The sequence below is a fragment of the Gopherus flavomarginatus genome, chromosome 1 (genome assembly GCF_025201925.1).
Source record: "Gopherus flavomarginatus isolate rGopFla2 chromosome 1, rGopFla2.mat.asm, whole genome shotgun sequence".
Taxonomy (NCBI): Eukaryota; Metazoa; Chordata; order Testudines; family Testudinidae; genus Gopherus; species Gopherus flavomarginatus.
In genome coordinates, this window is record NC_066617.1 from 321,317,993 (window position 1) to 321,330,798 (window position 12,806).

The window sequence follows — 12,806 nt, forward strand, 5'->3', positions numbered from 1 at the left end:
CATCAGTGAGATTATGTGAATCACGGAACTGGAATGGACCTCAAGAGGTCATCTAGTTCAGTCCCCTGCACTAATGGCAAGACTAATTATCTAGACCATTCCTGACAGGTGTTTGTCTAACCTGCTCTTAAAAATCTCCAATGATGGAGATTCCATAACCTTCCCAGGCAATTTATTCCAGTGCTTAACCACTCTGACAGTTAGGAAGTTTTTCTTAATGTCCAATCTAAACCTCCCTTGCTGCAATTTAAGTCCATTGCTTCGTGAAGCCCAATTTGCATGTATTAGATGTCTTCATAAATTAACTGCTGTATCAACTAGGATGAATTCTAGGAATTTTCTGAATCTATTGATTTAAACTGCTGTCTAAAATACATTATCTACATTTTTAAGATCTAAAATATCTAGCTATCATGTAAATTTGCAGATACTGTTTAATTTAAAAAAGAGCAAAACTAAAATTTCCAGAGGAATTGTCATTTGCACAATGTAATTTTCCTTATGGGTAATGGAAACTATGAAAGCTAATGAAAATATTATGATCTGTTTACTGAAACTTTGCAGGAAGTTTCTTGCCCTCAGATGTTTAAACCAAAGACACTAATAGGGACAGATATCAGTATTTTTCACTTTGGTTACACAATATAATTCTTTGTAATGAGAACATTAAAAAGTGCATTGGTAATTAATGCTGAAGTTCAAATTTAAATTACAAGGACATGATGTGTTCTTTCACAGGAATGGACAGAAGGGTTCCAGCATGATTTGAACTGCATTTTTTCATTCCTGACAAGCAGCCAATGTTCATAAATCACCCTGGAACGTTTCCCCCTTTCTTTGAAAGAAAATGTTCCATATGAGAAAAGCATGCAGTCATTTCTATTTCATGCAGTTATACTCAGCAACTACATATTTATGAAGATAGTTTTTAAATCTAAGATTGGGAAACAGACGTCAGTGACTGTAGGAAGTTAAAGCTATTCCAACTTCCATCGTGCTATTTAAGAGCCTGTATGCAATGTCTGCACAGAGTAAGGGCTATGGCATTGTAGGCAACTCAGGGCATGAAAAGAAACTGTTACCTAAATAGGTATTTTATGACCTACAAAGGATTCTCAGGTTGAAAGGATATAAATTCTCAACCAGCAGTTATATCTCACCAGGTGCATGGCAGAGCTCCGAGGCGGATGTGGCTCAATAAGCAACTGAGATGGCGTCTGTCCAAAGTTCTGTATCTGTGCCTCCATGGCCTGCAGGGAAAGGAGAGTGATTGTCATAATCAATATGCATCAAAGAGATAGGTCAACGCACTATTTGACAATGCAAGCAAATCCTAAGTCAGCCATGAAAAAAGTCCAGAAAATTCACCGGGTGCTCTTCTCTCAGGCTGCAGACTCATCCAAGTGTTAGTATTTTGTAGACAAGCTCTGCTTCTCCTTTCAAGCATGCTTCAGTTAACCAAATAACCAATCTTATTTCCAATAGCTGGGGTTACATGTGAAAATGTTAACCTGTGAGGACATGCAGTTAAGGGCTTGAGAGATTTCTTTGCACCAAATACAACACATATACCTTAATAAAGTCCTTTGTAAGGAGGAAAGTATGAGGGTCTCTAATAAAATATGCCTCTGGGATCTTAAAAGAGGGGAAGCAAATTGAGAAACAAAATTCACGGATAATGTATAAGAAAAAAAATAATCACAATTTCACTAACACAACAGTTAAAAATAAAAAATACTGGAAATATATCATTTCAAGATACACTATAGCTACAGGGGTTACAATAAAAGTCTTTAGATAATTATCTAACTTCTAGGTAGTATTATTTTACCAGATAAGACAATATTTAGTTTTTGTGTTTATTCTGGATGAGTTTTCACACCACAGAAAATCGACAGTTGTAAAACCATGAAATATATACCGGTAATTAGTAACTCCAACTTTAAATTTCAGCACCAAATTCTGCTCTCAGTGTACAACAGAGTAACTCCACAAACAGGAGAAACTGGCCCACAGACTGAGATGTTTCAACAACCTACACAACCCACTCAGACATCCAAGTGTTTTTATGGTATATTTAAAACAATTGCTGGAATTTTTTTTATTACTGCCTCCACTAATGATACTATTTAAGAACTCTCCGTGACTTTCAGATACTCAGGCTGCATTTCAGTGGATTTCAGAAAATCCAGAACTACACTTTAAATTAAGCAGTTGATTAAAAAAAAACACTAAGTAGTATGTACCCATATATTTGAAAGGACCGTGCCATAAATAATTTTCTTATTTGTGTCAATGAGTTTCTCATCTTAGCATGCAAAATCAGCACATGAAAAAGCCCCCTAAAATATAAATCACATTGATGAATTATATTATTTCTTCTAAAACAATTTAAGAGGCAGTAGGAACCTCTTCAATGTGCAGTATGATTAAATGTATTCTTTATAACTCACACAAAACAACTGCTGGCCTCTCCCCATTTCTCAAAAAAGAGGTTGTAATAGATAACATAGGACATCTAAAATGTCGGTAATATTTAAAAAATATATTACAATATATTTGCTAATATTCAATGAATTATCACAGACAAAATACTGACAAAATAAGAATCTAAGACAAAGTCTAACTGAAGTCAATGACGACTTTCCATTTACTTCAATATGCTTTGGATCAGGCTCTGAGTGAATAAAGTCCATTTTGTGATGCGTTATTCCTGTTTTTATAATAATTGCTTACTCGCTAAGTCACAAAACTTGCTAGTTTGCAATGGATCTCCCAGGGCCTTATCTTGCAAGGTGCTGAGTATCACTTAGAAACTGATGAGCACATTCAGTTTCTATTTACTTCATTTCCAAGGATGCAGGATCAGACATTGATGCAAATTGGCAAGTTTCCATTGTAGCTGTATTTTAAATAGCCAGAATAATCATTATCTAAAATATCACACACACACACACACACACAAACTTGATTTACGTCAACACAGACGGTATTTTATATTAACAACACTTTTTAGTTTTTGATTCAATTTGTGAGAATTCGGCGTTCATAAGCTCAAACAAGGACTAATAGCAACCATTCCTCGACCAACTTTTAGAGTGGTTGCATTACTGATACTTTTCTCCTCTTGTAGAAGCAGTGACATGAATTATTACATTTTGTAAAGTGATGCCCAGTTCTAATTCACTCATTTGGTCTCATGTTGTCCAGTCTCAGCTATAAAGTCAATTTACATAAATGTTTTTGACTTTGCCTTGCAGTCCAAGAAGATTTATGATAGCGAAGGATAGAGAAAGGTAGAATACCATGGAAAACCAGGATGACTTGTTCAGATGACAAGAGATGGACACTTAAAACTTACCTGTCAACAGTATCATTATTTTACAACTAAAGATGTCCTAGTAAATGCTCACTACCTTTACTTTATGCTAGTGATCTTGAGAACAATGAAGTTACTGGTAATCCTGGCAGTGAATTGAATGAGTACCGGGATCAAGACCTTAATCTGTAAACAGGCAATACTGGGTATTGTTATCAGCTTCTACTCACAAAGATATTAAGTACAAAACCACAAAACAATCCTAAATTCCTCTATGAATGATAAGTATTATCTTTTTCTTGTGAAAATGTCCTTTTAAAATAATGTTTGGAACTTTTTAAGGAAATGAAACTATATAAATAGCTTTTCTTAAAATGCATGTAACATTACTATGCTACTGCACAAGGGGCACCATAAATAATAAGAATTTGCAGGTCTGTAGCTCTTGTTCTTCTACACAGCTCAAAATACTTTAGTGAGGTAAACAAGTCTTATCATCCCCATTTTCTATATGAGACACAGAAAGGTTAAATTACTTGCCTAAGGATACACAGCATAGCTGCAGTAAATTTGGGAATACAGGTCTGTTTCATCTTACGTGCGTAACATGCGCGATTTCAGCTTTACGCAGTCAGCAAAAAACAAACAAAAAAAAGAGAAAAATAACAATTTTAATACTGTTCCTGTAGTGCGGGAGATTCTGCCCACCGTTATACTCAATGTAATTTTGACTATACGTGATTTTCGCTTTACGTGCTGACTGCGGAATATAACCCCAGCATAAGATGCAACAGACCTGTAGACTACAGTTCTCTTGATTTCTAGCTCTGGGCTCAATTTACTAGAACAGTGTTTCCCAAACTTGGGACACTGCTTGTGCAGGGCAAGCCCCTGGCCCGCACTGCTTCCAGCAGCTCCCATTGGCCTGGAGCAGCGAACCATGGCCAGTGGGAGCTGTCATCCGTCAGCCCTGATGGGGCAGGTAAACAAACCGGCCCGGCCTGCCACAGGCTTTCCCTACATAAGCGGTGTCCCAAGTTTGGGAAAAACTGTACTAGATCATGGAATACACAGATCAAAAGCAGATTCTCTAGAACATCTTTAGTAATTCAAGCAACAGGCAGGAATAGGAAATAGCTATTATAAACAATTTTTGTATAACTGGCGGGGCACTTACAGTATTTCAAATTAATCACAGGACCTATACAGGCATAGAATTGTTTTTTCTTAATAATCACATTTCTTGCTTTGTATAATGTTCCTTAAAATTCTATTCCAATGCATCATTTTCCTTTCTACCATCCACCAAGTCCTCAGTACCAATGTACAAAGCACTCCTTGAAACACTCAATCATTCTAGCTAATTTAATATTTTTCTTATAGAATTACATTTACTTTTATTTCACCTTCAAAATGTCCTCAATGTAGAAAGAACATTAGCTCTGAAAGCACTAGCTTACCAAATTTAACATCTTTGAAACAGCAAAACTACAATTATATTAGTTTTAGCTTACTTAGTAAGGCATTGCAGGAAAGCAATTTGAGGAACTGAATTGAGACTCCCTGCTGTTTTTCCACACATAAAACAAGATTTGTACTCAAACACTTCAGGGAGTATTTGGTAGTGTATGGTCAAGATTTTATATCACAGAAAGCAAGGTCTTATATCAAAGAAAACAAGATCATAAAGGAAGGAATTAGGGGATACCTGTCCCAAAGCTGTTAGTTGTATTCCACAGGAAACAAAATGAATTTGCTAAATTACATGCCATTTGCAAGTTGAAAAGGACATCCAGCTCAAACACCCTCATTTATGTAACCAGGAAAAAATATAACTTTATAACGTTCAAAATAAAAATATTGCTTCTCATAGAGTAGATAATGGATAAACATGCTGTACATATATTGTACATCAATATAGACACATCTTAGTTACAATAAGTAATACTCTAAAAATTATGTCTTTTGCTCATGAGCAATAGATGCTTGGGTTTATATTTTCACATTTACAGACATACTCGACATATGCCAGGGCACTGGGAAGCTGAAGGTGCTCTGTACCTTTCAGGATCAAGCCCTATTGTCACCTTCCTGAAGAATGAACATGCAACTATGTTTGTCTCTCTCTTAATGTGGCCGCTGAATTTGGTATTTTGGGTGAGTATTTTATTTTCACATAAAAGAAGCAGAAATCAATTCTTCCATTAAATGACAGAGGAAATCTTTGTTTCTTCAGGTATAATGGGTAAAAAGGGCACATTTATTAGATGTGAAAAAACCCGAAAACTCAAGTGTTTCTTTGACATTGGTTTCTTCATTACTGACTGAACTTGTAAACACAAACAGAAACATTTTACAGTATAATGGCTTTTTATTTGTTATTTTCCTCCTATATATTTTTAAGATGAACACGGAGAAACACAGGGACTATTATTGAGGAAGAAGCCACTGGTCCATCTAGTCAATTAGCCCCTCTTTGAAAATAATGACTAACGCTGCCTATGTAAAATACGAAGCATAAATCACTTTAATGCATGTAATTACGGATAACTAAATAGCATGGAAGGAGTGGGACGATTTCTTAAAATTACTTATATTTTTATTTACAAATAATAAAACAATGACATTACTGGCTACAGAGCCACTTTATTTTCTTCCCATTTGTCAAAGACTACTGCAATGTTCAGTTAAGCTTTCTAGGATATATTTTTTCACCAAAACTCCATTATGTTTCTCCTAATTTTTCTGCACTTCTTTAATTGTTAATTCCACGATACTGGTGAGTCCACAGAAATTTTGTCCTACATGATCGATCTGTTCCTGTTGCAAAGTACCTTCAGTTATGCCAAAATCCAGTGCTCATCTATTGCATTGAGAAAGGGAAGGATACCGGTCCCAAAGGTAACTTGAAAAGGCTACTTGTCCTTAGCGTAACTTGCCCCATAACCTCAGCTGTACAGAATGCAATGCCCTTCACAGCCTCAGAAACAACTCTGACATTGTAAGCAAAGGGGCCAACAAAGGAGGTGCTGTAGTCAGAATGAACAGGTTGGATTATGAACAGGAGGCTGCCAAATAACTCTCCAACGCCACATTCTAGAGGCCACTATCCTCTGATCCCACTGAGGAGTACCAAAAGAAACTACACCATCTGCTCAAGAAACTCCCTCTTATAGCACAGGAACAAATCTACATGGACACACCCCTAGAGCCCTGACCAGGGGTATTCTATCTGCTACCCAAGATCCATAAACCTGGAAACCCTGGACGCCCCATCATCTCAAGCATTGGCACTCTTACAGCAGTATTATCTGGCTATTTGGACTTTCTCCTCAGATCCTATGCTACCAGCACTCCTAGCTATCTTCGAGACATCACCGACTTACTGAGGAAACTACAATGCATTGGTGATCTTCCTGAAAACACCATCCTGGCCACCATGGATGTGGAAGCTCTTTACACCAATATTCCACATGAGGACAGACTACAAGCTGTCAGGAACAGTATTCCTGATGAGGCCATGGGGCATGTGGTGGCTGAGTTTTGTGACTTTGTCCTCACCCACAACCATTTCCGATTTGGGGACAACTCATACCTTGAAGTCAGCAGCATTGCTATGGGTACTCGCATGGCCCCACAGTATGCCAACATTTTTATGGCTGACTTAACAACGCTTCCCCAGCTCTCGTCCCCTAGGATCCCTCCTTTACTTGTGCTACATTGATGACATCTTCATCATATGGACCCATGGGAAGGAGGCCCTTTAAGAATTCCATGTGGATTTCAACAATTTCCACCCCACCATCGACCTCAGCCTGGACCACTCCACACAAGAGATCCACTTCCTCGACACTACAGTGCAAATGAGTGACAGTCACATAAACACCAACCTATACCTAAACCTATTGACCAATTACCTACACGCCTCCAGCTTCCATCCAGGATCCATCACACGATCCATTTTCTGCAGCCAAGCCCTAAGATAAAACCACAGTTGCTCCAATCCCTCAGACAGAGACAAACACCTACAAGATCTTTATCAAGCATTCTTAAAACTACAACACCCACCTGTGCAAGTGAGCAAATAAACTGACAGAGAAAGATGGGCACCCAGAAGTCACCTACTACAGGACAGGCCAACAAGAAAAATAACAGAACACCTCCGGCCACCACTTACAGGGGCTAGCTAAAACCTCTCCAGCACATCATCAATGATCTAGAACCTATCCTGGAAAATAATCCCTCACTCTCACAGATCTTGGGAAGCAGGCCAGTCCTCGCTTACAGACAGCCCCCCAACCTGAAGCAAATACTCACCAGCAACTACACACCACATCACAGAAACATTAATCCAGGAACCAATCCCTGTAACAAACCTCGTTTTCTACTCTGTCCCCATATCTACTCTAGTGACACCATCAGAAGACCGAACCACATGAGCCACACCATTAGGGACTCATTCACCTGCACATCTACTAATGTGATATATGTACATTGGCCAAACCGGACAGTCTCTATGTAAAAGAATAAATGGACACAAATCAGACATCAGGAATGGTAACATACAAAAGCCAGTAGGAGAACACTTCAATCTCCCTGGACATTCCATAACAGATTTAAAAGTAGCCATACTTCAACAAAAAAACTTCAAAAACAGACTTCAAAGAGAAAATGCAGAACTAAAATTCATTTGCAAATTAACACCATTAATTTGGGCTTGAACAGGGACTGGGAGTGGCTGGCTCACTACAAAAGCAACTTTCCCTCTCTTGGTATTGACACCTTCTCATGAATTATTGGGAGTGGGCTACATCCACCCTGATTGAATTGGCCCTGTCAACACTGGCTCTCCACTTGTAAGGTAACTCCCTTCTCTTCATGTATAATAATGCCTGCATCTGTAATTTTCACTTCATGCATCTGAAGAAGTGGGTTTTTTACCCACGAAAGATTATGCCCAAATAAATCTATTAGTCTTTAAGGTGCCACCAGACTCCTCGTTGTTTTAATCCGTATTTGTTTTCATACACGTTTATTTTTGTATTCAGTGAATAGTGGCACAGTATTTCTTAATGCGCTCTCTCACACAGCCAGCATGATTAACAGCCCCAAAGCACTCTGTTCTTCAGAGCAAACATGATTGACAGCCCATTGGTGGATAGCATACACAACCTGAAAATGTTATTGTTTTGTACTAATGGTGTGAGATATTGCTTTTTTATTTGCGTCTACAGCTGTTAAATGGCATCAGTATCTTCAGGATGTTTGATAAATTAGGTTAAGAATATTGATTTCTGTTTAATATTGCACATTTGGAGGGGAAGAAGGGTTGCATTTTACAAACAAGCAGTGACTCAGCTAGTCTGGATTCTTCAGTGCAGTTGGTTATTTGATCAAGTGAATGAAACATGGGCACAAGGGTAGATTTAAGTGATAGGCCACAACTTGAATAATTTAACAGTGGGGAAGGGCATTATCTGGCCCTCCACTCTTCCTCCAAATCAGGTATTTTATTGGATATAGTGAGAGATTAAATGGCCTCAAACCAAATAACCAATAATTTGGGATTGAGCCATTTCAGCCTAACCTGTAGGGCTCAGTCCACCACTAAATCCTCTTGCCATTCCTTTGTGAGTGGAAAAGAGGGTACAAAGAGGGACCTCAGTCTATGAAGATTAAAGTCTACCCTTCTCCTTACAGGCAAAATGTCTACCAGCCACATCCTGGGTCTCTGGAAGCTGGCCCTTACCACCTTTATCTGCACTGGATACTGGCATAGGTAGTGGGTGGCTAAGGTTATGGGGGGCTCAGACTCTCCAGTCTCAGGAACAGTGCTGCCAGAGTGTTCTGGAGTGCCACTCCTGCACTTGGAATCCAGGATGGCGCTATGCCCTGGCACTTCAGGAAGTGGCCATTCCCCACAACACACACACACGGACAGTCAAGCCCAGAGATGTTTCTCCCTCTCCCTCATGCTAACCTGCCAACAAGATAAAGGGTAAGGCTAGAACACCACCTTTCTCCCCCTCCATATGATGCTGGAGACCCTGAGTGAGGCCAATAGGAGTGTGCTGAGCTCTCAGGTGAGTAAATCACTATCTGTCCCCAATGGGGCAGACCTCTTCATCCTGATTGCTCAATGGGGAGGGAAGGCAACCTCATGAGAGGAGCACTTGGGAGAAGGTTCCTCTTCCTGACAACTCTAAGGGGGTCGGGATAGTTCCATGGAGGTGGTGTTCTTCCTGACTACTCCATGAGGGCTCCCCTTCAGAAGAAATGGCATGTTCATACTCTGATAATAATCATGTCCCACTATTTCCTCCACCACATCATCCTATCATGTCCCCAGCTCCATCAACCCCTCTGCTTCCACCAAACCACGTTCTCATCAGCCCCATGCGCACCCCATCAGCCACCAGCAAGAAACAGGATGAGGTGGGGCATCATATGAGGCGGGCGCTGTCTGCATGCACATAGATATGGGTTCCTCCAAATCTGTGAGCAGTGAGAGCCCACAGGCCGGCACGGGGAGCGGTGCAGACCCACAGGACAGAAGAAATGGCTGTGAGGTGAGGGGGGGGAGCAGGTTCAACTTCCCCCAAAACTATTTTCACCAGCTGCCTATGGATACTGGTGGCAAGTTACAACAAAGTTAACATTCCTATATGTCTTTCCTGCCATTAAAATTCCCATTCTTACTCTTTTTAAACTAGAAGGTGCCTTCATGATGCTGCAGAGGCGGTGAAAAACCTTCTGGACACCCTGCAGTTTGGCTCACTGAAAAAAATTCCCTCCTAATCCAGAAGAACAGTGATTGGTCAGATCCACAGCATCCTAGAAACACAGGTCAGCATACTTGAACTACAAGGAGAGAGAGTGAGGCAGCAATGGCAGCAAGATGCCCCCTGGACACCCAGGACGGCTTTTAATTGGGAGGGTGAGGCTGTGAGAGAGCCACTTAGCTCTCCCAACTCTCCATTCTTGAGGATCACTACTACACACACTTTGAGATAGGAGGAAGAGCTAGGCTCCACCATGTCTGAGCATGAACACTTCCCATTTTCTTCCCTGGCTGGCTGACTGTACAGAAGACAGGTTTAAGACTGGAAGCCGTGTTAGTCTGTATCAGCAAAAAGAACGAGGAGTACTTGTGGCACCTTAGAGACTACTAAATTTATTTGAGCATAAACTTTTGAAAAAAAGAAACAGATTGACAGAGTGAGAAGAGTACCCAGAAGTTACCTACTACAGGACAGGCCCAACAAAGAAATTAACAGAACACCACTAGCCATCACCTTCAGCCCCCAACTAAAACCTCTCCAGCGCATCATCAAGGATCTACAACCTATACTGAAGGACGATCCTTCACTCTCACAGATCTTGGGAGACAGGCCAGTTCTCGTTTACCGACAGCCCTCCAACCTGAAGCAAATACTCATCAGCAACCACACTCCACACAGCAAAAATATTAACCCAGGAACCAATCTTTGCAACAAAGCCTGTTGCCAACTTTGACCACATATCTATTCAGCGACATCATGATAGGACCTAATCACATCAGCCACATATCAGAGGCTCGTTCACTTGCAAATCTACCAATATAATATATGCCATCATATGCCAGCAATGCCCCTCTGCCATGTACGTTGGCCAAACCGGACAGTCTCTATGTAAAAGAATAAATGGACACAAATCAGACGTCAAGAATTATAATGTTCAAAATCAGTCGGAGAACACTTCAGCCTCCCTGATCACTCAATTACAGATCTCAAAGTTGCAATACTCCAACAAAAAAAAACTTCAAAACTAGACTGCAATGAGAAACTGCAGAATTGGAATTAATTAGCAAACTAGACACCATTTAATTAGGCTTGAATAAAGACTGGGAGTGGATGGGTCATTATACAAAGTAAAAACTGTTTCTCTATGCTAATTTTATCCCCCTACTGATACTCACACCTTCTTGTAACTGTTGGAAATGGGCCATCCTGATTATCACTACAAAAGTTTTTTTTCTTCTGCTGAGAATAGCACACCTTACTCTCGTTACAGTTGGTATGGCAACACCCATTTTTTCATGTTCTTTGTGTATATATATCTTCCTACTATATTTTTCACTGCATGCATCCAATGAAGTGGGTTTTAGCCCACGAAAGCTTATGCTCAAATAAATTTGTTAGTCTCTAAGGTACCACAAGTACTCCTCGTTCTTTGCACAGAAGATGGAACCAAAGAGTCCTCTTGCCAGCTATATAAGTCATCACAGAATCCACCGCTACAAAGGGGGCTGACTTGGCTGAGAGTGTAATGTTAAAACATACATTATGTAACTGCTTTTGAGAGACCAGTGCCTCCACAGAATATGGTGCAATGTCATTGTCACGCAACCATGGACTCTCAATGGGTAGGCCATCCATGAGGCTTGTGGACTCATTGCCACTCAGCCACAAAGCGGGCAAATTTGAGCTAGAAAAAGTTGTTCAAAATGTTGAAGAATTCTATTCAATTTTTTTAAAAAAATTCCTCTCCAAAGCAAAAGTAATTTGCTTCTTCTTGTAATTTTATATAATATGATTTTCTAAAATGTTACAGAATTATACACTCAGCAGGTGCTATAAAAATCTGAAGCCATAATTTATATAATGCTCGTGTATATTTCCTGTCCTATGATAAAATTTACTGAAACACTTTTCTGTTCATTGCTGCTGTGCCAAATGAAAAAAAAAACTTTCAACATTCACATGGCTTTTTTGCAATTTCACATCAAATTCAAGTTCCTCATCTTTAATTGCAAAGTCCTGCATAACATTGTCCCTGCCTATCTCTCTCCTCTTTCATTTTCTTCCTTTCTCCCCCTTAACTTCTTAGGCATGGGCTACACTAGTGGCGGCTAGGGGGTTCAAACTAAGTTATGCAACTTCAGCATCACCAACAGCCAGGAAGATGAAGAACTCTAAATGCCCTGACCTTGTTTCAGGGCCTTAATGAATGGTGGGAGTGAAGCCAAGGCTCTGGCATGGTGTTGCCTCCACTGATTTGAATGGAGTGTGATGTTACCAGAAACATCTATGCCCATAGATTTGTACTAATCTGAACCAGGGATCCCTCCCCATGCTGCAGATTAGTGAGGTTTTTCTGTATGCTGTCTGAGAGCTGTTTAATTGTATGTTTGGGGCTGAGTTAGAGGGAGTAGTTTTGTTTTTGTTGTCTGAACCAACTTTAGTTCCATTTAATAGACCCTATTGCCTTTGGTTTTGCTTAAGACTTTTTTTTTAGGAGCTCAGAGGCCTTTGGGCAGGGACAACCTACCCATAAAAAACACAATATTATTATAGTAATACCAGCAGGAGGTTTCAATTAGACTTTCAAACTTTACCCACTCTTTTCTAATTAAAAATCTTTTTCAGTGGCTGTGAGGTTTAACAGTGCTTGCTTATAGCTGTGCTAACTATTTTTTTTTATTTTAAAAGCATAAATGTGAGCTTTA

At 39.8% G+C, this 12,806-nt stretch overlaps 1 protein-coding gene across 10 annotated transcripts in view; it reads right to left on the reverse strand.

Moving 5' to 3' along the window:
• Positions 1-12,806, reverse strand: part of NBEA (neurobeachin) — an 881,590-nt gene that overhangs the window by 36,799 nt on the left and 831,985 nt on the right. For 5 of the 10 annotated variants that reach the window (XM_050937099.1, XM_050937102.1, XM_050937098.1 and 2 more), the window contains 2 exons: positions 1,573-1,635; positions 1,161-1,250 (listed from right to left, as the gene is read on the reverse strand). In XM_050937099.1, coding sequence (XP_050793056.1) covers positions 1,161-1,250; positions 1,573-1,635 — 153 coding nt within the window. The remainder of the gene's footprint in view (positions 1-1,160; positions 1,251-1,572; positions 1,636-12,806) is intronic. The other 5 variants (XM_050937106.1, XM_050937101.1, XM_050937105.1 and 2 more) reach the window with 1 other exon arrangement.